Source organism: Pinus tabuliformis, chromosome 6 (assembly GCF_031772625.1).
Source record: "Pinus tabuliformis cultivar Carrire ecotype Pingquan chromosome 6, CPIR1, whole genome shotgun sequence".
Taxonomy (NCBI): Eukaryota; Viridiplantae; Streptophyta; class Pinopsida; order Pinales; family Pinaceae; genus Pinus; species Pinus tabuliformis.
Genome location: NC_142292.1, coordinates 1,400,861,917 through 1,400,883,641, shown reverse-complemented (window position 1 = coordinate 1,400,883,641; position 21,725 = coordinate 1,400,861,917). Strand labels below are relative to the sequence as shown.

Here is a 21,725-nt window from a genome sequence, read left to right as displayed (position 1 = left end):
TATCTCATCTGTCATGGCGAACTCCTCCTCGATCTTCGTGGGCGCAGGCCTTCGGATCGTGCTTCTCATTTTTGTCCTTCTTCCTAAGAGGACACTAAGTTGCGTAGTGAACCATCTCACCACACCTAAAGCACTTGATCTTCAAGACATCCTTCTTACATCTCTATTGCTCCTGATGTCCCTTCGATGCAAGGGTTGCATTATCCTTCTCCTCCTTTGGCTTCGACCCACTGCTGCTGCTGTTTCCGTCAAGTTTGACCTTGATCAGGTCCCCACTACTTGCAGTTCATTGTCCACAAGGGTTGTGACAATCATGGGTTCCTAAATGATAAAGGAAGCTCATCTAGGGCCTGTAGGAACCAAGGTGATGGCAATGATGATGGGGTAGATCTCATGTGTGGGCAAGGGGAAAGGGCAAGCTAACCCTATGTCGACCCAATGGAGAAATGGGGAACCAGGTGGGAGAAATGATGAATGGGGTTATGATGAGTGAAAGGGGGGTAATATATATGGATGAGGGAGCAGGACCACACAACCAAAATCAAGGTTTCCCGTGTAGTACCATCCCTAAAGCCCAAGGGTCAGCAAAAGAGATCCCACGGGACAAGGGTCCAAGGTTAACATCCAAAAGAAGTCTAAGGGAAAAGAGAAAAACCTAGACCACTCTTTCCGTTGAATCCCCCCTTAATCCATGCCTAGAAGTGTCCATGATAAGCAAACTACAATACTCAATTACCAAATGACAAGTCAGACCTTTAGGTTCGAGAGGCCCACCTTCAAACATACGCTCATGACAAATGGATGAGGGACCACATGGTTGGCTCAAGTGGCGGAGAAATGGCACAACGACCTAGTTGGTGGCTACAAGGGTTACAGGCTGCCAGCTGAGGACCATCTTGGAGAAAAAAATTCTCCCAGGGATATCATTCACAAAACAGTTGGTTACAATCTCAAAATAAAGTTGTGTCAGAAAATGAGAAACACTTATGTCTCAAAAATCATGTCTACTCACTCAAATTAAGAAACTTAAAAATGATAAGAAATTGTTGAACAACAAATTAGAAAAATTCATCATGAAGAAAGTGTCGAAGTCTTCAGTCCAAGATAAAGAAAAAGATACGAACACCAATCCGATCAATATCACAACTCAAGAAAATGACAAACCAGTTGAAGGAAAAACATATTCAGATGTTGTAGTTCAGATGATGGAAATTCCAAGTGAAGATTTTGTAACCAATTCAGCAATATCAGTACCTGATGTAAATCAGAAAATTGCCACACATATGATAAGGGAAAGTCAAAACAGAATAACTCTTTATTGACATCTACATCACAAGAGTAGACTTTTCAATCAATCTACGTATCAGCATCACTCATAACATAAACAACAAACTTATGTTCCAAGGAATACTAAAGTTTATGCAATCCAATCTTGTGATAACAATTCATCACAAGTTTCCAATAACTGCAAGGTTCCATAAAAGATTAATTTAGGATGGTCAGATCCTTTCTCCGTGCGACAATTTTATATATCACTCCAAGGATCTTATCAACTTGTATCAACGAAGATCATTGATCGAAGAATTCAAAAAGACATGAATAAGATTACAATGACAAAGAACAGATGAACATCAGTAAGATTTGAGGGTAAATCTTTTTAAAGAGGAAGGCAATGTTATGAATAAAATATATATAAAATAATACAAATAATGTAAATAACAATAATAATGATTAATGATTAATTAACTAATAATTAGTAGTGAAGAGGCATGTCTCTAAGGGCATGACCGATTGTGAAGACGTACCTGCCTAAGTATATAAGCAGGCCTCACCCTCATTTGTAATCATCTCACTTGTATTCAAATATTCTTATATATAATTACGTGTCATACAATGGATGTCTTTATCTTCTAAGTATTCTGAAGATCACTGCATAAGTACAAACTTTCTTCGTTACATTGGTATCATAGCATTTCTCTAAGTGTACGAACATTGTTTGTTACAGAGGGAAGGATAGGGGGTGGTTTCTCAGCCTCAGGGATCTTCTAATATGGAATTGGGCCTCGTTTTACCACATGGATATAAAGGATCTCTATAGATAATGAAAGGGGTTCCATTGGATTGTGGTATGGTAACATAAGATAAATCCATTTGAAGTTGACCACCTACGGTAGCACCCCATTTCCTAAACAATAACATTCCCCATACTTCAAGCATATCTATGACAACAACTTCCATGACTTATGATATGTCAGGATTCATGGCTAAAGATACCTTGAGGTCTTTTATGAGGCCTTCTACTTTGACAGGTTGGAAATTGAAACCACACACATTTGTATACCTATGAGTGATGTTAAGATTGAGTTGCTTCATTACTTTTAAAGGCATGATATTTGCGGAAGCCTTAGAATCCAACATACAATTATGCAATGTGAGGTCGTCAATAACTAAGGTGAGCAAAAATGGCTCATGACCAGGGCTAGTATTGGAAAGGTGTATATTTTACAATGTGATTGGTGTGTCCACTTCTTCAAACCCTAAAGCTTTCTTGACTTGCCATTGTTGGCATGGGAGTTTCACTAGCTCCTTTAAGGGGTCTTGCATAGTCACCATTCCCAAAGCAGTGCCTATATCAACATCAAGCTCGACCTCTTTTCCTTTAGTTTTATGCTTGGGTTACTCCTTTGGAGGATCCTTTTGGGATTGGTTCTTCTTGGGAGGATCCTTTTTTGAAGGCTCTTTAGGAGGTTCTTTTGGAAAAGACTGCTTAGGAAGAGATTTTTCTTGTTAGGTTCATTGGAGCTTGTGGAGGTAACCTTGTTCTTTCATGAATATCGGACCCCTTTAAATCTCCCACTATCATTGGAATTGAGGATTGGCTCATCCTCTTCTTCCTCAAGGGTTACTTCACTAATAGAAGGATGATTGTACGTGCCACCCAACATAATGTTGAAGGTGCGTGATTCCACAATATTTGCTTGCTCGTCACCTTCCTCATCTTCACTTTCTTCTTCATGTGTGTGTGTGTGGAGAATCAAGATAACATATATCCGTGTAGGTTACACATCATATTTTTGGATATCAATACAGGGTACTGCATACACATGCTGAGACTCCTAGCAACCTTTTTAAACATTTCAGCAGCAATTTTTGAGACTACATAGATCCATCCAACAATTATCCCCAACAAAAGAACTGCTAAAAGACTTGGTGATTAAGGTGATTAATATTATGTGAGAATAATTGCGTATAATGAAGAATATGAAACAATAAAATGAGACAATTAATGTAGTACTACTTGCCTTTTGTCAGCAAATATCATCATTCCATAATCTGCCTTTGATCGGATAACACGGCCAACACATTGTGCAGCTTGTCTCTGAACAATTAAATGCATGCAGTTGGATTTCAATAGGAGATGAGCGGAAATTTAAATGCAATTCCATGTAAACGTAGGATGCATAAACTCTACCACCACTGGAAGCTCAGACCACCACTTACTAAACAATCAAATCAACATGAAATTCAATATGAAATTTAAAAATGGATATGCCTCATGCCAGCGAAATATTACAGAGCAAGCACTCATTCATTCAAGAAAAGTGTAGGGTAAACATACCACAGCATCAAATGTGAGAAAATCTCCTTCTTTTATCTGAAATGTTTCTCTAAGGTAGTCCAATCTGGCACGCAGAATCCTGCTCCAAAATAATATTTTAGAATCTCTCTCTCTCTATATATATACACACACACAAACACCAGCCTAGATCCATTTTAAACCAAGATCTATCAAGCACCGAGAGGGATCAAATTTCTTTTTTTTGATATTTTTAATCATTTAATTCCATGTCATGTATTTATTCCTTCATATTAAATGATTAAAAAAATACACATTCAAATTTCTTTTTTTTGATATTTTTAATCATTTAATTCCATGTCATGTATTTATTCCTTCATATTAAATGATTGAAAAAATACACATTAAGAAAACAATTTTATGTTATCTACATATAACTATTAAATATGACCCCCTCAGATGCTCAATCCTATCTTTATCGACTTCAAATAGTCACTCAGTTCAAGGCAAGAAAATGAATGAATTTAAAACCTGCTCAAAGTATATTGGAAAGGAACACCAAACATAATGACAAGGCGCCCATAATGCCGATCAAAATCAATTCCCTCTGCAACTTTTCCCCTGTGAAAACATGTACATCTTTATCAGTGAAATCATATATTCACAAGAAACTATTCAATTGCCCTTTCCCTGTACCTAAAAACAAAAATGCAAATTTTCAAGCAACTTTATTAGCAAGACCGACTCCAGCTTAAATATATATATATATATATATTTAATCTGCATTACAAGATAAGAACCATTGAAATTGTGAATTGGATAAAAATTGAATAAACATAATGAAGAATATAAAACAAGAACTCTTGCCGAACAGTTGAATGTGATGACATACAGTGCACCATATCATTATGGAAACAACCTCTAGTCTAATATTCAACTGAGAGATAGGTCATGTTTATCCATGGTAAAAAGCTTCACCACAAGCACAGCGACTCATATTTGTTGAGATAAGTGCCTTACGCTACTCGACATCAACAATGGAGATTAAGAAACATTTTTAATACAGAGAAAGTGCCAGTAATGACCTCCCAACATGCAGTAAATGCATATCTAAGATGCACTTCAAGATGAGAACTATTGAAATTGTGAATTGTATAGAAATTTTGAATAAAAATAATGAAAAAAATCTCGCTGAAAACTTGAATGATGGTGACATCCATGGTGAAAAGCTTCACCACAAGCACAGTGACTCATATTTGTTGAGATAAGTGCCTTACGCTACTTGACATCAACAATGGAGATTAAGAAACATTTTTAATACAGAGAAAGTGCCAGTAATGACCTCCCAACATGCAGTAAATGCATATCTAAGATGCACTTCAAGATGAGAACTATTGAAATTGTGAATTGTATAGAAATTTTGAATAAAAATAATGAAAAAAATCTCGCTGAAAACTTGAATGATGGTGACATCCAGTGCACCAGACTGTTAAGGGAATATCACACCTCTGGTTTAAAATTAACTGAGAGGCAGGCCGTGTTTATGAATCAACAACATCAGGAAAGATATTCAAACCATGGTGAAAACCCTCCCTGCAAGAACAGCGCCATATTTGTTGAGACAAGTGCCTTAGGCTAGCTGACATCAGCAATAAAGATAAAAAAACACTAAAGGCAGAAAAAGTTAAGAGTAGTGACCTACCAACATAGAATAAATTCTCATATAGTGTACTTGTAGAGCAGTATGGTGAGTACTCACGAATACTCGTGATTATAACTATTCAATACTGAGTACCCTGTCAGCATGACTGTTGATTCAAAGACGAGTAAAGTAACATTCAAGTGAGAACAACAAATATGCCTACAAGAGAAAAAGAAATTACCCAATTGGTCACAACGAAATCAACAAGAAAGCCTTTCCTGCTCATCCAACAATAGTCTATAGGAAAATGTTGGTCACTACCAAGTATCGGCCTCCTTGTTTCCCATCACCATATTGATGGAGCAACCTTGAGGACAAGGCAAAGCCTTACTACCACTCCCTTGACACCATCCCCATAATAGATTAGCCCAGCAATTTTGAGTGTTAATTCAAGGCATCCAAACTGGCCTTGTTAACTAGCCCCTACCAAATCAAGTTTAGGAATGATTTCCATTAGTGGAAATCCCTCTAGAGTAACTGTTGGGCCTAAGAATTATCCTTAAAATACATCCACTTTCACCTTAAAATACATCCACTTTCACTCCATTCACACATTTTCTCACCTCTATTTCACCACCATGTCATCACATCAAGCTTCACTTTCATCATTATATGGGTTACCCTTGTGTTTTCCAAAACATTATTAATTCTTAGTATTTTTAAGTGAATTTGTGGTTAAACTTTAGAAAATAATATCCTTATACTTATACCTAACAATTGGAATGAGAAATTTGACATGTGTAGGTACAAAGGAAGCTTCCAAGGCATCTTTATGTGGCACTCTATGTTCAAATTCGAATTTGAGGAGATCATGGACCTCATGGAGAAGATCATGGACCTCATGGAGGAGATCATGGAGGATAGGGTTATGTGTCACCATTGGTTGAGAAATATGTGGATCAAAGAAGGGAATAGTGGATCTACATTTATGAGTTTCTTATCATAGCTTTTGTATAAATAGGAGTGGTATCTCCTTCATTTGTAATCTTAATTTTTAGAATCTTAGAACCTAGTCCTTCATTGTAACCTAGTAATGTTAATCTAGACAGAATTTAGAATAGTTTTGGTTTGGATAATATGAGCTTATAGCCATTGTACATTGAAAATTATGATGAATAAAATGGAGCTTCTTTGATCCTCTACATTTGACTTCTCTTTTGGTGTGCTTGTGAATCCTTGGAAGGATCCCCATTGCCTAGCAAGTACACTTTTGTTTTGGTAAGCTTTTATTTTATGTTTGTTTGTGAATTTCATTAGATTAAATTATTAGGTTCATATGTTTGAAATATTAATAAATGACCCTTTGTAAGAAATTATTGATGTTTCCTTCAATGAATCTGATTTGTTATTTAATGTTTGATTTTATTACTTTAAGTTTCTGATTTATATGCTTGAGATATAAACGAATAGTCTCTTGTAAGAGAGCTTTAATATTTCATGCAATCAATCAGAATTATGTTTAAGAGCTTCAATTTCATTAGTTTAAATAGTTGATTAGAAATATTAATGAACAGTCTCCTGTAAGGGAGCTTTAATATTTCTTACACTTGTCACAATGTCTTTTAATTTTTAGATTTCATTTTGTTAAATGACTAAATAGATGATGGAGATCCCAATGAATTAAAAACCTCCTGTAAGGTAGCTTTGGCATTTCTTCACCTAGCTCAGTTTAGTTTGTCTCTGTGTCCATATATTGCATGATGCTCGAAGTTTTACTTACCTAGGTTGACAATAAATGAAACTCTAATTTGCATCTGCATTTTAGACCCAACATTTTGGTGGTATGTTGGGACATGAAATACCTTCAATTTGGGGGTATGTTGGGCCTAAGAATTATCCTTAAAATACATACACTTTCACCTTACAATACATCCACTTTCATTCCATTCACACATTTTCTCACCTCTATTTCACCACCATGTCATCACATCAAGCTTCACTTTCATCATTATATGGGTTACCCTTGTGTTTTCCAAAACATTATTAATTCTTAGTATTTTTATGTGAATTTGTGGTTATACTTTAGAAAATAATATCATGTAAGGGAGCTTTAGCATTTCTTCACCTAGTTTGGTTTAGTTTGTCTTTGAGTCCATATATTGGATGATCCTCGAAGTTTTACTTACTCAGGTTGACAGTGAATGAAACTCTAATTTGCATCCGCATTCTAGACCCAACATTTTGGCAGTATGTTGGGACATGCAATACCTTCAGTTTGGTGGTATGTTGGACCTAAGAATTATCCTTAAAATACATCCACTTTCACTCCATTCACACATTTTCTCACCTCTATTTCACTACCATGTCATCACATCAAGCTTCACTTTCATCATTATATGGGTTACCCTTGTGTTTTCCAAAACATTATTAATTCTTAGTATTTTTAAGTGAATTTGTGGTTAACATTATTAATATTTCTTACACTTGTCACAATGTCTTTTAATTTTAAGATTTCATTTTGTTAAATGACTAAATAGATGATGGAGATCCCAATGAAAAAAAACCTCTTGTAAGGGAGCTTTGGCATTTCTTCACCTAGCTTAGTTTAGTTTGTGTCCATATATTGGATGATCCTCAAAGTTTTACTTACCCGGGTGTGTCCATATATTGGATGATCCTCAAAGTTTTACTTACCCGGGCTGACAGTAAATGAAACTCTAATTTGCATCCGCATTTTAGACTCAACATTTTGGTGGTATGTAGGGACATGCAATACCTTCAGTTTGGGGGTATGTTGGGCCTAAGAATTATCCTTAAAATACATCCACTTTCACCTTAAAATACATCCACATTCACTCCATTCACACATTTTCTCACCTCTATTTCACCAACATGTCATCACATCAAGCTTCCCTTTCATCATTATATGGGTTACCCTTGTGTTTTCCAAAACATTATTAATTCTTAGTATTTTTAAGTGAATATGTGGTTAAACTTTAGAAAGTAATACCCTGTAAGGGAGCTTAGTTTAGTTTGTCTCTGATTCCATATATTGGATGATCCTTGAAGTTTTACTTACACGGGTTGACAGTAAATGAAACTCTAATTTGCATCCACATTTTAGACCCAACATTTTGGCGGTATGTTGGGACATGCAATACCCTCAGTTTGGGGGTATGTTGGGCCTAGGAATTATCCTTAAAATACATCCACTTTCACCTTAAAATACATCCACTTTCACTCCATTCACACATTTTCTCAGCTCTATTTCACCACCATGTCATCACATCAAGCTTCACTTTCATCATTATATGGGTTACCCTTGTGTTTTCCAAAACATTATTAATTCTTAGTATTTTTAAGTGAATATGTGGTTAACATTATTAATATTTCTTACACTTGTCACAATGTCTTTTAATTTTGAGATTTCATTTTGTTAAATGACTAAATAGATAATGGAGATCCCAATGAAAAAAACCTCCTGTAAGGGAGCTTTGGCATTTCTTTACCTAGCTTAGTTTAGTTTGTCTCTAAGTCCATATATTAGATGATCCTCGAAGTTTTACTTACCCGGGTTGACAATAAATGAAACTCTAATTTGCATCCGCATTTTAGACCCAACATTTTGGTGGTATGTTGGCGGTATGTTGGGACATGCAATACCTCAGTTTGGGGGTATGTTGGGCCTAAGAATTATCCTTAAAATACATCCACTTTCCTCCATTCACACATTTTCTCACCTCTATTTCACCACCATGTCATCACATCAAGCTTCACTTTCATCATTATATGGGTTACCCTTGTGTTTTCCAAAACATTATTAATTCTTAGTATTTTTAAGTGGATTTGTGGTTAAACTTTAGAAAATAATATCCTGTAAGGAAGCTTTGGCATTTCTTCACCTAGCTTAGTTTAGTTTGTCTCTGAGTCCATATATTGGATGATCCTCAAAGTTTTACTTACCCAGGTTGACAGTAAATGAAACTCTAATTTGCATCCGCATTTTAGACCCAACATTTTGGCGGTATGTTTTGGCAGTATGTTGGGACATGCAATACCTTCAGTTTGGTGGTATGTTGGGCCTAAGAATTATCCTTAAAATACATCCACTTTCACTCCATTCACACATTTCATCACCTCTATTTCACCACCATGTCATCACATCAAGCTTCAATTTCATCATTATATGGGTAACCCTTGTGTTTTCCAAAACATTATTAATTCTTAGTATTTTTAAGTGAATTTTTGGTTAAACTTTAGAAAATAGTATCCTTATACTTATACCAAACAATTGGAATGAGAAATTTGACATGTGTAGGTACAAAGGAAGCTTCCAAGGCATCTTTATGTGGCACTCTATGTTCAAATTCGAATTTGAGGAGATCATGGACCTCATGGAGGAGATCATGGAGGATAGGGTTATGTGTCACCATTGGTTGAGAAATATGTGGATCAAAGAAGGGAATAGTGGATCTACATTTATGAGTTTGTTATCGTAGCTTTTGTATAAATAGGAGTGTTATCTTCTTCATTTGTAATCTTAATTTTGAGAATCTTAGAACTTAGTCCTTCATTGTAACCTAGTAATGTTAATCTAGATAGAATTTAGAATAGTTTTGGTTTGGATCATATGAGCTTATAGCCATTGTACTTTGAAAATTATGATGAATAAAATGGAGCTTCTTTGATCCTCTACATTTGACTTCTCTTTTGGTGTGCTTGTGAATCCTTGGAAGGATACCCATTGCCTAGCAAGTACACTTTTGTCTTGGTAAGCTTTTATTTTATGTTTGTTTGTGAATTTCATTAGATTAGATTATTAGGTTCATATGTTTGAAATATTAATAAATGACCTTTCGTAAGAAAGTATTAATGTTTCCTTCAATGAATCTGATTTGTTATTTAATGTTTGATTTCATTAGTTTAAGTTTCTGATTTATATGCTTGAGATATAAACGAATAGTCTCTTGTAAGAGAGCTTTAATATTTCATGCAATCAATCAGAATTATGTTTAAGAGTTTCAATTTCACTAGTTTAAAGAGTTGATTAGAAATATTAATGAACAGTCTCCTGTAAGAGAGCTTTAATATTTCTTACACTTGTCACAATGTCTTTTAATTTTTAGATTTCATTTTGTTAAATGACTAAATAGATGATGGAGATCCCAATGAAAAAAAACCTCCTAGTAAGGGAGCTTTGGCATTTCTTCACCTAGCTTAGTTTAGTTTGTCTCTGAGTCCATATATTGGATGATCCTCGAAGTTTTACTTACCCGGGTTGACAGTAAATGAAACTCTAATTTGCATCCGCATTTTAGAGCCAACAGTAACTAACAACCAAATCCTCAACATAATGTGCATACTCTCCAATGATTTGAAGAGGTAACACAGAAAACATAAGCATGAAGAAGCGTTACCTAGTTACGAAACATTTCATTTTAATTGGCAATATAGGGAAAGATAGAGGACATGAATGAGGAATCCTTATGAGCCCGCTATTGCAAAGTCTTGGTTGCCTAAAGAGATAAGCATGATAATATAATTGTTTCAATTACTCTCTGGAGGCCTCGAACTATCTCCTTCCCACAAAAGAGGTTTTCATGGTGTCCTTTTGGTGTTCTTTCTGAGGAACTTACCCTGTAAATTCCTACATGGTATCGGAGCTATTTGAGGGCCGCGTCCGTTGGTGATCCAAATCTGAAGCCGGTAGAACTGCATCCGACTGTCGTTTCCTAGATCTGTTGTTTTTGACTGCTTTCGAGCCGAGAGGACTGCTCTGTTGTGTTCGGAGCATCTGTTCCAGTGAGGAACCCCTTTCGTTTCACCCGAAAAGGTTTCCGGTAGCCCTAGCTGCGTCATTTTTAAGATATGGAGGTATACAGTGTTTATTTGCAGTTTACTGTTATTTTCTCTCTGCTTATTTCGGTTTCGGTTTATTTAGTTTTTTTTAACCGGATCTATACCTTTCATTTCTGCGTATGCTCTTTGCCCTGCGACTCTGTGCGATCTGGGCAAATCAGAAACAGAAAGGAAGGATTTTTCTCATGCGTATGCTCTTTTCCCTGCACCTTAGTGTGATCTCAGAAAATCAGAAACATTGAGAAAAATATTTAGTTTTTCGGCTAAAGCTAACTTTGAGCCGCAAGGTTCAATTTTTGAAAATATTTAGTTTTTTTGGTAAAGCTAACTTCGAGCCGTAAGGTTCGTTTTCTTTGCATGTCCGTGTTGGGTTTTGTGTTTTTTGTTTTGTAGGGAAAAAGAGCTTTCTCAAAGCAAGCACGCAACCCAAAGCCCCCCCCGGCTCTCTCTCTCTCTCTCTCTCAAATTTTTTGTATAGATCAATTGGTTCAAAGCTATTTTAAGAGAGTAGAGGTCTTGGGTTCAAGTCTCCATTTTTTGGGGGCGGACTTTTTCATTTCCGCACATTCCCGCACTTCGTTGCCAACTTCAACAACTTTTTTTCAAAAAGCCATAACTTCTTCATCCGGAAGCCTTTTTCAGAGCCGTTTTTTTTAAACCAACCTAATTTTTTGAGATCTATCCATTGGAACACTTACTTTCAGCATCTTCAGCTTCAGTTTCTGTTGAAATGGAAATCCAATACCAAGTTACCCTTGACAGCACCAACTACTTCCAATGGTTGTCCTACATGGAGGATTTACTTAGAAGTAAAGGTCTCTACCGAATAGCCACAGGCCAAGAAAAGAAACCGAAAGATGAAGACAAGGCTGCTAAATGGGAAAATAGACAAGATCAAGCACGTGGTTCGATAGGGATGTCTATTTCTCCAGATCTTAGATTCCATATTGCAGAACTTGAAACTCCTCATGAAGCAATGGAACAAATCAATAAAGTTTTTGGGATTAAAAATGAAATTAGAGCCCATCAACTTGAAAATGAGTTGCTTACATTGGACCCTAATAATTTTTCATGCATTGAAGATTTCTTGTCTAAGTTCAAGACCCTTAGATATCTTTTGGAAGGTGTTAAGGTTAAGAAAGAAGATAGTAACCTTATTTATTCCATCCTTACTAAGTTGGGACCAGCCTACTCTGTATTTGTTTCCACCTTCCATTCTACAAGAGAAGCCTTCATTTCTCAAGGAAAAGACTACAAGCCCCCTTCCTTTGACTCTTTTTGTGATTCTTTAATAAGAGAACAAGAAAAACTCTTACACCTTGGTCTTCTTAATCTTGGAAACTCTTCCAAGAAAGCGTTAGCCGCCCAGCAGCAACCAAATTCAAAGAATCCTAAAAAGTCATATCCTAAAAGGAATGGTCCTAAACCAAACAAGGGTCCTAAGCAAACTCAGCCTCAAAATGAAAGATCATTTCAGCAAAATGATAAGACCAATAAAAACAAATGGAAGAAGACTGACAGACATTGCAATTTTTGTAATCGAGATGGGCACTTAGAATCAAAATGCTTTAAGAAGATGGAAGCCTTGGAAGCAGCAATGAAGAAGCATAACATCCATTTTGGGCAATCTTCAACTTCAACTTCATCTTCAAGAATGGCACTTTCTGCATGTGGTTGTCAATCATCTCGGTCTGGTTATGCATTAAATGTATCTTCTTCTTCTCATTCTCATGAGTGGCTCATTGATTCTGGAGCTTCTTATCACATGGCCAAAAACAAAGCCATGTTTTCTTCTTTAAATGATTGTAACACCAAAAATATCTATGTTGGTGATGATAGATCTATTAATGTTGTAGGGACTGGAACTGTTCATCTAGACAATGGTCAGTTTAATGATGTATTATGTGTTCCAACCTTATCTTGCAACCTTCTATCTGTCTATCAGATAACTCATTCAGGTGAAGGTAAAATCGTTGAATTTTCACCTCATGATGTTGTAATCAAGGACTTAAAAGATCCTAAACAGATTTTGGCTACTGGCATTGCCGATGACTCTACAAGGTTGTATAAGTTTCACAACTTTGGGTCATCAAATCTTCCCTCAGTATTTGTTGCTCATAACGATGAAGTGAGCAAACTTTGGCATGAGCGATTTGGTCACTTAAACTATCGCTCCCTTCAGAATCTATGTAAAGAAAATATGGTGACAGGTCTTCCTATGGTATCTTGCAGAGATGGTGTTTGTTCCGGATGTGTACTCGGAAAACATCATCGGGACAGTTTTGAAAAACGTGCCTCTTGGCACGCCTCAGCCCCTTTACAGCTTGTGCATAGTGATTTATGTGGTCCACTTCCAGTTGTGTCATTCTCTGGTTGCAAGTACTTCTTAACTTTCATTGATGATTTCTCCAGATGCACTTGGGTATACTTCTTAAAACTCAAGAGTGAAGTATTTAACACTTTTTTGGCCTTCAAGGCCTTTGTTGAAAAACAATCTGGACATCAAATTCTTAAGTTAAGATCTGATAATGGCGGAGAATATGTTAAAAACACATTCATCAACTATTGCACTGAGAATGGAATTCAAATGCAACATACTGTTCCATATACTCCACAACAAAATGGTGTAGCTGAAAGGAAGAATCGCACCTTAAAGGAAATGGCTAATTGTATGCTACAACCTAAAGGACTTGGTCTTAGTTTTTGGGCAGAAGCAATTAACTGTGCAAATTACATAATAAATCGCACTCCTACTAAGGCTTTAAAGAATATCACTCCAGAAGAAGCATGGAGCTCAATCAAACCAGATGTAAGTCACTTTCGTGTTTTTGGAAGTGAAGCGTGGGCCCATATTCCAGATGAAAAGCATAAAGCTTTAGAACCTAAGAGTGAAAAATGTACTTTTGTTGGATATTCTGAAGATGTCAAAGGCTATAGACTTATTCCATTTAAGTCCAAAAATGTTATCATTAGAAGAGATGTAAAATTTGATGAAAATATATCGGCCTGCGAGCCTAGTCTGGCGGATGTGCCACCTCTCCCTATCTCTTCTACCTTTGAAAACATTTCTTCTTCAGATGATGAAAGTGAGGATGACAATCCTCCCCCACCATCTCAGGATCCTCCTTCAGCTCCTGAGCTTCCAAAATGGGTTCGTGCTACTCGAGATGCAGCAGGTGATCTTGCCGGTGATCCTACAGATCAGCGACGCACACGTTCTCAGTTCGAGAGAGCCTCTTCTTTACTGGCTCAAGCTCCAGTAAATTATGATCCTGACACCTTTGCAGAAGCTTCAGGCCATCCAGATTGGGGAGCAGCTATGAATGAAGAATATCATTCATTATTGGCAAATGATACATGGGATCTTGTTCATTTACCAAAGCGACGAAAACTTGTTAGATGCAAATGGGTTTACAGAACCAAGTATGGACCAGATGGGAAAGTTGACAAACATAAAGCTCGTCTTGTTGCTAAGGGATTTTCACAGGTTGAAGGCATTGACTACACTGAAACCTTCTCCCCTGTTGCCAAAATGAACTCTATCCGCCTTGTTATTTCCCTTGCTGCCTCTTTCAAATGGGAAGTCCATCAGATGGATGTTAAATCTGCCTTCTTGCATGGGGACTTGCATGAAGAAATCTATATGGAACAACCCATTGGCTTCATACAAACAGACTCCAGCCTTGTTTGTCGAATTAAGAAATCGCTTTATGGTCTCAAGCAAGCTCCTCGGGCTTGGTATGCCAAAATGGATAGCTTTCTTTTAGAATCTGGCTTTTCTAGGTGTCATTCTGACAATACTGTCTACACCAAGAAAGTGGGCAACTCACTTATCATCCTTGTTCTTTATGCTGATGATCTTATCCTTACTGGTAGTGATCCCAACCTTATAAACCATGTGAAGTCTAGCCTCAAAAGGAAATTTGAAATGATAGACTTAGGATAGTTACACTATTTTCTCGGTCTTCAAGTCTTGCAATCCAAGGAGGGTATTTCCCTTTCCCAGTCCAAGTATGCTTGTGATATTCTACGTCATTTTCACATGGAAGACTGTAAGCCAGCCCCTTCTCCCTTTCAGTCTGGAGTCAAACTTTCAGTCACTTGTACTTCTCCTGAAGTTGATGCTACATTATACCGTCAACTTGTAGGAAAACTCTTGTATTTAACCCATACTCGTCCTGACCTTTCCTTTGATGTTGGCCTTGTTGCTCGGTTCATGCAAAACCCCCGTGAAAGTCATTGGAAAGCAGCTAAAAGAATACTTCGTTATGTTCGAGGTACAGTTCAGTTTGGGATTCATTACAGTGCCAAAGCATCTCCTCTATTGGTTGGTTTCACTGATTCTGATTGGGCTGGTGACCCTGATGATCGGAAGTCTACTGCCGATTATGTGTTCACTCTTGGTTCAGGACCTATTACATGGGCTTGCAAGAAACAGGGTGCCATTTCTCTTTCATCAACAGAAGCAGAGTATCGTGGTGCCGTAGAAGCTAGTAAGGAAGCCTTGTGGCTTCGTCAGATCCTGTCAGAGTTTGGCTTTGAGCAGCAGCATCCGACTACACTTTGGTGTGATAATCAAAGTGCCATTCAGCTATGCAAAGATCCAGTCCAACATCAGCGCAGCAGACACATTGAACTGCACATGCACTTCATCAGAAAGCTCATTCACGACCATGTTCTTGAAGTGCAATATTGTTCAACAAATGATCAAGTTGCAGACATCTTCACAAAGCCTCTCACAGAGGCGAAGTTCCCTAAACTTCGATTTATGGTTGGAGTTCAGGAAGTTGTCACTAAGGGGGGATAGGCTCTAGTGCCTCCTTCCTTCTCCTATTGTGTCATATTTGTAAATCCTTCAATCCTATCCCAAGTTGTTCTTAAGGGGGGATGTTAGGATATTCCGACACATAGGAAATAGTTAAGTACAACTTGGTCTAGTATAGAGTTAGGTATAGAGTTAGGTAAAGTGTGTTTCTTTACCGTTGTACATTTTGTAACTTACAATCCGACGGTCACGATATGTAGTGATCCGACGGTTCATTCTCTCCTCGGTATTACCGACACTTGATCCGTGGCTTGACACCCGATTGGTCCATGAATTCTATTTAAAGCGCATGGAGGGTCATTTGTAGGGTAATCCGTGCATGAGAGAAGCTTATGTAAATTTTCATTCTTTGATTAATAAATTGCCTGAAGTGGCCGCGTTGGCTCAGGCCGTGGACTGTTTCCCTCTTTGAGGGTTTTAACCACGTCAAAAACACTGGTGTATTGATCTGTGATCTGGTTGTGAGCGGTGTCCTTTTGGTGTTCTTTCTGAGGAACTTACCCTGTAAATTCCTACAAACGAGAGTTGACATCCACTGGAGGTGAATCTAAAGCACTTGGATTCCCCTCCCTCCCCAAACTCTTGGTCCTAAAACGACCTTTTATTGTAAGCACTTCGTGCAACTATAGGATTGTCTTATTAACTGTTGATATGTGGTTGTCATTGATGTTAATCCAAACAACACGAGGAGATGCACCACCTTTTGTTGGCCAAAATGACATGGGAATTCATGTTTGTTGATGTCCATGCCATCCTTGTTCGATTCTCCTATCCTCATTGAGCTGATTCCGGTGATATGTGGTATGCCACATTGTTCTTCACGGTTTGTGAGTAAAAAACCTAATTTGTAGGTAAAAAACCCAAAGGGGTTTCTCCTTCAAAATTTGAATCTAAAATCATGGGTTTCCCTCCACAATGTGCATACGGCAACCTCTTTGGAATCCCCTCCAAAGTTTATAAATTAGAGCTACATCCTACCTCCAAGATATGATTTGAACAATTATCTTTGAATCATTTTGTGCTATGAAAACAACCTTGGCCCTGTGGTATAGAGTCAAATCAGACGACAGGCTTGGAAGGATATTTTTGGTTGGGTTTTGCACTTGATTTTTCTGTGGTTCGGGATTCGTTTTTGTCTAGTACAAGTGGAGTGACCGAGTTCTGAAGGAAGGCTTGATTAAGGGTTATCTTCTATCTCTGAGCAGTGAAGATCTATTTTCACAAACCAAGGGTTTCAATCTGAAGCAGTCACTCTTTTCAGATCTTAAATTTTGGCCCTCATTAGGTTCTAAGGCTATACATCAAGTCGGCGAAGGTTTCTTTGGGTTATCTTCTACAGCGAAGGCACAGTCAGTTATTATGGAAGAGACCGAGTTTTCGGAAAGGATCATTTCCTCAACTCTATGGATTGCATATCTGTGGAATATCGGGGCATTGCATGATTTCCTTGTCTAAACTCTGAGAGGAACTGTCCAAGACCAGCGAAGTAGAACAGTTCACTTTGTTTCGGCTCTATTATCTACACAAGGTATCAAGGATATCTGAGCTTGAAGCTCCTAGAATATCTGCAGTCTGTTGGATGAGACAAGGATGATTTGAAAGCATATTAATCTCTAAATTTTGATAATCAGTGGAAAGGCATTACAATATTGACTGTGTTTTATCTTCAGAACAGTGACAAAGATAGCATGCAAGCCGGTATTGTTATCTTGACTCTTCTCAATGATAATTCGCATATCTATGGGCTAATCTCTAATGTTACATCAAATGAACAGTTCAGACATTAATTAGGGAATCTTGAAGTCCTGGTAACCTTGAGACATCTATGGCCTTTTTGTCTCCATTAAACAATGGCAGCTTGTGCATCACTGTTCAGAGTTCAACTCTAACTTGTTCAGCCTATGATTCTTAAAGCAGCTACGGCAATAATAAATTAAGGATTCAAAAAGAGATCAAGCTCTGTAGATTTGATATATGCAGTGATTTTCGACCCTATCTTCAACCCCCAGACAGTAATGAAGAAGTCCCAAGTCTGTCATCTCAAAAGTTCTGCATAAATCTTGTTTGATCCCATGGATCAAATGTGCAGAGCTGCCAGTAATGATAAGGTCATCCACATAGACAACCACAAGCAAGATATCGTCAGCAGTATGCTTGATATACAGGTTTGCATCAGATGGGCTCCGCTGAAAACCCTGATCTATCAGGTACTGATCAATTTTCATGTACCAAGCCTGAGGAGCTTGCTTCAATCCATAAATGGCTTTAGCTAATCGACACACTTTCTGTTCTTGACCAGCAACCTTGAATCCTGAAGGCTGCGTCATGTAGACTTCTTCTTGGAGATCACCATTTAGGAAAGCACTCTTTACATCCATCTGATGAACTTTCCAATTGAACTGAGCTGCTAGGGCAAGGACAAGCCTTATGGTACTCATCTTGGCTGTAGGAGCAAAAGTCTCTTCATAGTCGATGCCTTCCTTCTGTGAGAACCCTCGAGCCACAAGACGAGCTTTATACTTGTCTATGGTTCCATCAGCTTTGTATTTCACTTTATACACCCATTTGCAGCCTATGGGCTTTTTCCCTGCAGGAAGATCAGAAAGTGTCCAGGTGTGATTCTTCTGAAGACTTTGGAATTCGGCTTCCATAGCCTGTTCCGACTCAGATGTACCCTTAGCCTCTGAATAGGTTTGAGGCTCAAAAATACTGTGAAGGTTAGCCATAAGAGCAAAATTGACTGTAGACTGTTGTTTGTTCTTATGTCTAGAAGTTCTACCTTCAAGAAGCTCATCATCTCGGAGATCACCAATGGTTTTAGCCAACCATTTAGGCCGAAGAGTAGAGGAACCAATATCAGGAGGAGGTGGAGAAGACTCAAGAGCAATAGGGGCATCAAGAGGAGGGTTGTTTTCTGGAGGAAGCTCAGATAGAGTATTATCAAATACTGATGCTATATCATCCCTCCCATCAGGTGGACCGACCGGAAGAAGAACACTGTGAGACTGATCCTCAGAACACTGCTCAGAAAAAGAAGACTGAAAGAATCCTCTGTCTTCATCAAATACTACATCACCACTGAAGCTAAGACGACCGGTGGCTATATCTATCAGCCTATAGGCCTTGTGATGATCATTGTAACCTGTCATCATGAGTTTCTGGCTTTTGGAATCCAACTTAGAGCGCTTAGTAGGTGGAATCCAAACATATGCAACTGAGCCAAATACTTTGAGGTGACTGATCTTAGGTTTACGGCCAGACCAAACCTCTTCAGGAGTCTTCCCTTTAACAACCTGAGTAGGTGATCAGTTAAGAAGATAAACAGCAGTAAATACTGCTTCAGCCCAGAATTTTTTTGGAACACTCCTGTGTTGTAGCATGGAACGAGCCATGTCAACAACCGTGCGGTTGCGACGCTCGACAACACTGTTCTGCTGAGGAGTGTAGGCGGTGGTTAACTGACGTTTGATGCCATGAATATCACAGAAGTTGGCAAAAGCTGAAGAACAAAATTCCCCCCCATTGTCGGTCCTAAGGGTCATGACGTTACAGCCAGACTCTTTTTCAACTATGGTTTTAAACTTCTGAAATGTACTAAGTGCATCAGATTTATTTTTTAAAAAATACACCCACATCTTTCTACTGAAATCATCAACAATAAGTAAAAAACATTTGCAAGCAGTGATAGAAGCTGTATTCATTGGACCACAAATATCAGCATGAAGTAACTGGAGTACCTTAGATGCGCGCCAAGATTCTCCATCCTTGAATGAAGACCGATGTTGCTTTCCCGCTTGACAGGCGCTGCATACCCCCAACTGCTGAGTCTGAATATCAGGTAATCCTGACACAAGTCCCTCCCGAGAGAGCTGAGAGAGATACTGCATATTTAGATGCCCATATCGTTGATGCCATAGAGTGCTGATGGGAGAGACACGTGCTGCTAGAGCCACTTCTGAAGAGTCACCGGTGTCAAGTAGTCTGTATAGACCATGGTCTTCGAGGCCAACAGCAACGGTTAGACTAGTCTCCCTGTCAATAATAGAGCACTTGTGTGCACTGAACACTACATCAAGCTGAGGAGAATTCCTCATAATCTAGCTGACAGACAGCAGATTGATTTCCATACCAGGGACATAGTATACATAGTATACATTCAAAACAGAAGTCTGACACAAATTTTAATGTAGCTGCCCGCTTATCCTCGTGCAAATCAAAAAACAGAAATTGTTCTGCAAGACAGTTTTTTTTTTTTAAATATATATATATATATATATATCTACCCAGCAGAAATAAATCTCCACAGAAAATTGCAAACCTTCCGTTTTACTATGCAACGTCAAGCTATATCAGTTCTAGAAAAGCCGTTGATAGTAATGAAACGAACAAAGTTCATACTCTGCAATAATCTTTAGAATACTTCAAGTCAAAGACATCCATTGTAGGACAGGGAATTATATATAAGAATATTTAAATACAAGTGAGAAGATTACAATGAAGATGAGGGACTATTTATATACTTAGGCAGATACCTCTTCAGCGATGGTCATGTCCATAGGGACATACCTCTTCATTAACTAATTACTAGTTAATTAATCATTATTTATTATTATTATTATTGTCTACATTATTTGTATTATTTTATATATATTTTATTCATAACACCCACAAGAGCCCAGCAGGGAATTGGTGTTGGACATTGCATAAACCAAAGCTCCCCATGTGCTTCGCGACATCGACTAACCGCCTCTCATGGATCCTTATCTCTGGCGATGTGATCGTTGATTAACACCTGCGATTTTGGTCTAACAGCAATCGTGATTCCTAACAAGTGGTATGAGAGCGTAGGTCACAAGTTCGATACACACCCAGCTCGCATTGAGGGGGAGATTGTTGGACATTGGATAAACCAACGCTCCCCGTGTGTTTCGCGACATGGACTAACCGCCTCCCATGGATCCTTATCTCTGGCGATGCGGTCGTTGACTAACACCTGTGGGTTTTGATCTAACGGCAATCATAATTCCCTACAATTGGGCTACTTCTAGTTGACCTGGGAAGTCCTAAAAATGCAAACTCCCTTCCCTAGACTGGTGTATGCCCTGCTGACAAGAAATGTTGCTACCCTCAAAATTCCCTTCAGAAATTCCTCCAAAAATTCCCCTGCAAATATCTCGGCAATACCTCCAAAATTCCCAACAAATATCTCTTTGCCAACTCCACACTAAACCCAACCAAGGACCCCTTGCACACAACCCAAAAGCACCAAAAGTACTTCCCCAAAATTCCCAACACTCCAGTGCTATAAAATACCTCAAATCTCCAGTAATTACCAAGTCCAACTCCTCCTCATGGAAAGCCCGTAATCAAGGGTGCTCTATAAATATTTTCCCAAGGGATGTGTATTCCTTCTTCTACACCTAGTCTGCTCCAACTGATAGTCCAATACGCTTGCAAATCCTCCCGAAATAGCTCTAAAATGTAGCAATGATCTCCCCTAGAGTGGCACTCGAAGTCCACTGAAGATGGAGGTGAGATTCTCACCCGGAAGTCTCGTGTTGAACAACACTACGTAGACTCGGCTCAACGGCTCAAGCGTATAAGGGGGTTTGATCATCAAATTGGCAAAAAGTCCCCTTCGCTCTTGCTCCCTCCATGTGGGTCCCTTAGGTCGAATTCCCTCCTTTCTCCTTCCCACAAGTCGAATTTCTCCTAAGGAATGTGAATTCCCTTTCGTAGTGGCCCCCACATCCCACTTTACTTTTGATTTATCTTCTCTTCTAATGTTTGGGAGCCTTCTTTCCTCAAAAAGTCAAGTGGGG

General features: G+C 38.3%; 1 protein-coding gene across 1 annotated transcript in view; it reads right to left on the bottom strand.

Annotated features, from left to right (window-relative positions):
- UVH6 (RAD3-like DNA-binding helicase protein) overlaps positions 1–21,725 on the bottom strand; it is a 281,472-nt gene that overhangs the window by 62,834 nt on the left and 196,913 nt on the right. Inside the window, exons 7-9 of the mRNA XM_089426800.1 lie at positions 4,109–4,198; positions 3,620–3,698; positions 3,303–3,379 (exon numbers count right to left, since the gene is read on the bottom strand). Coding sequence (XP_089282926.1) covers positions 3,303–3,379; positions 3,620–3,698; positions 4,109–4,198 — 246 coding nt within the window. The remainder of the gene's footprint in view (positions 1–3,302; positions 3,380–3,619; positions 3,699–4,108; positions 4,199–21,725) is intronic.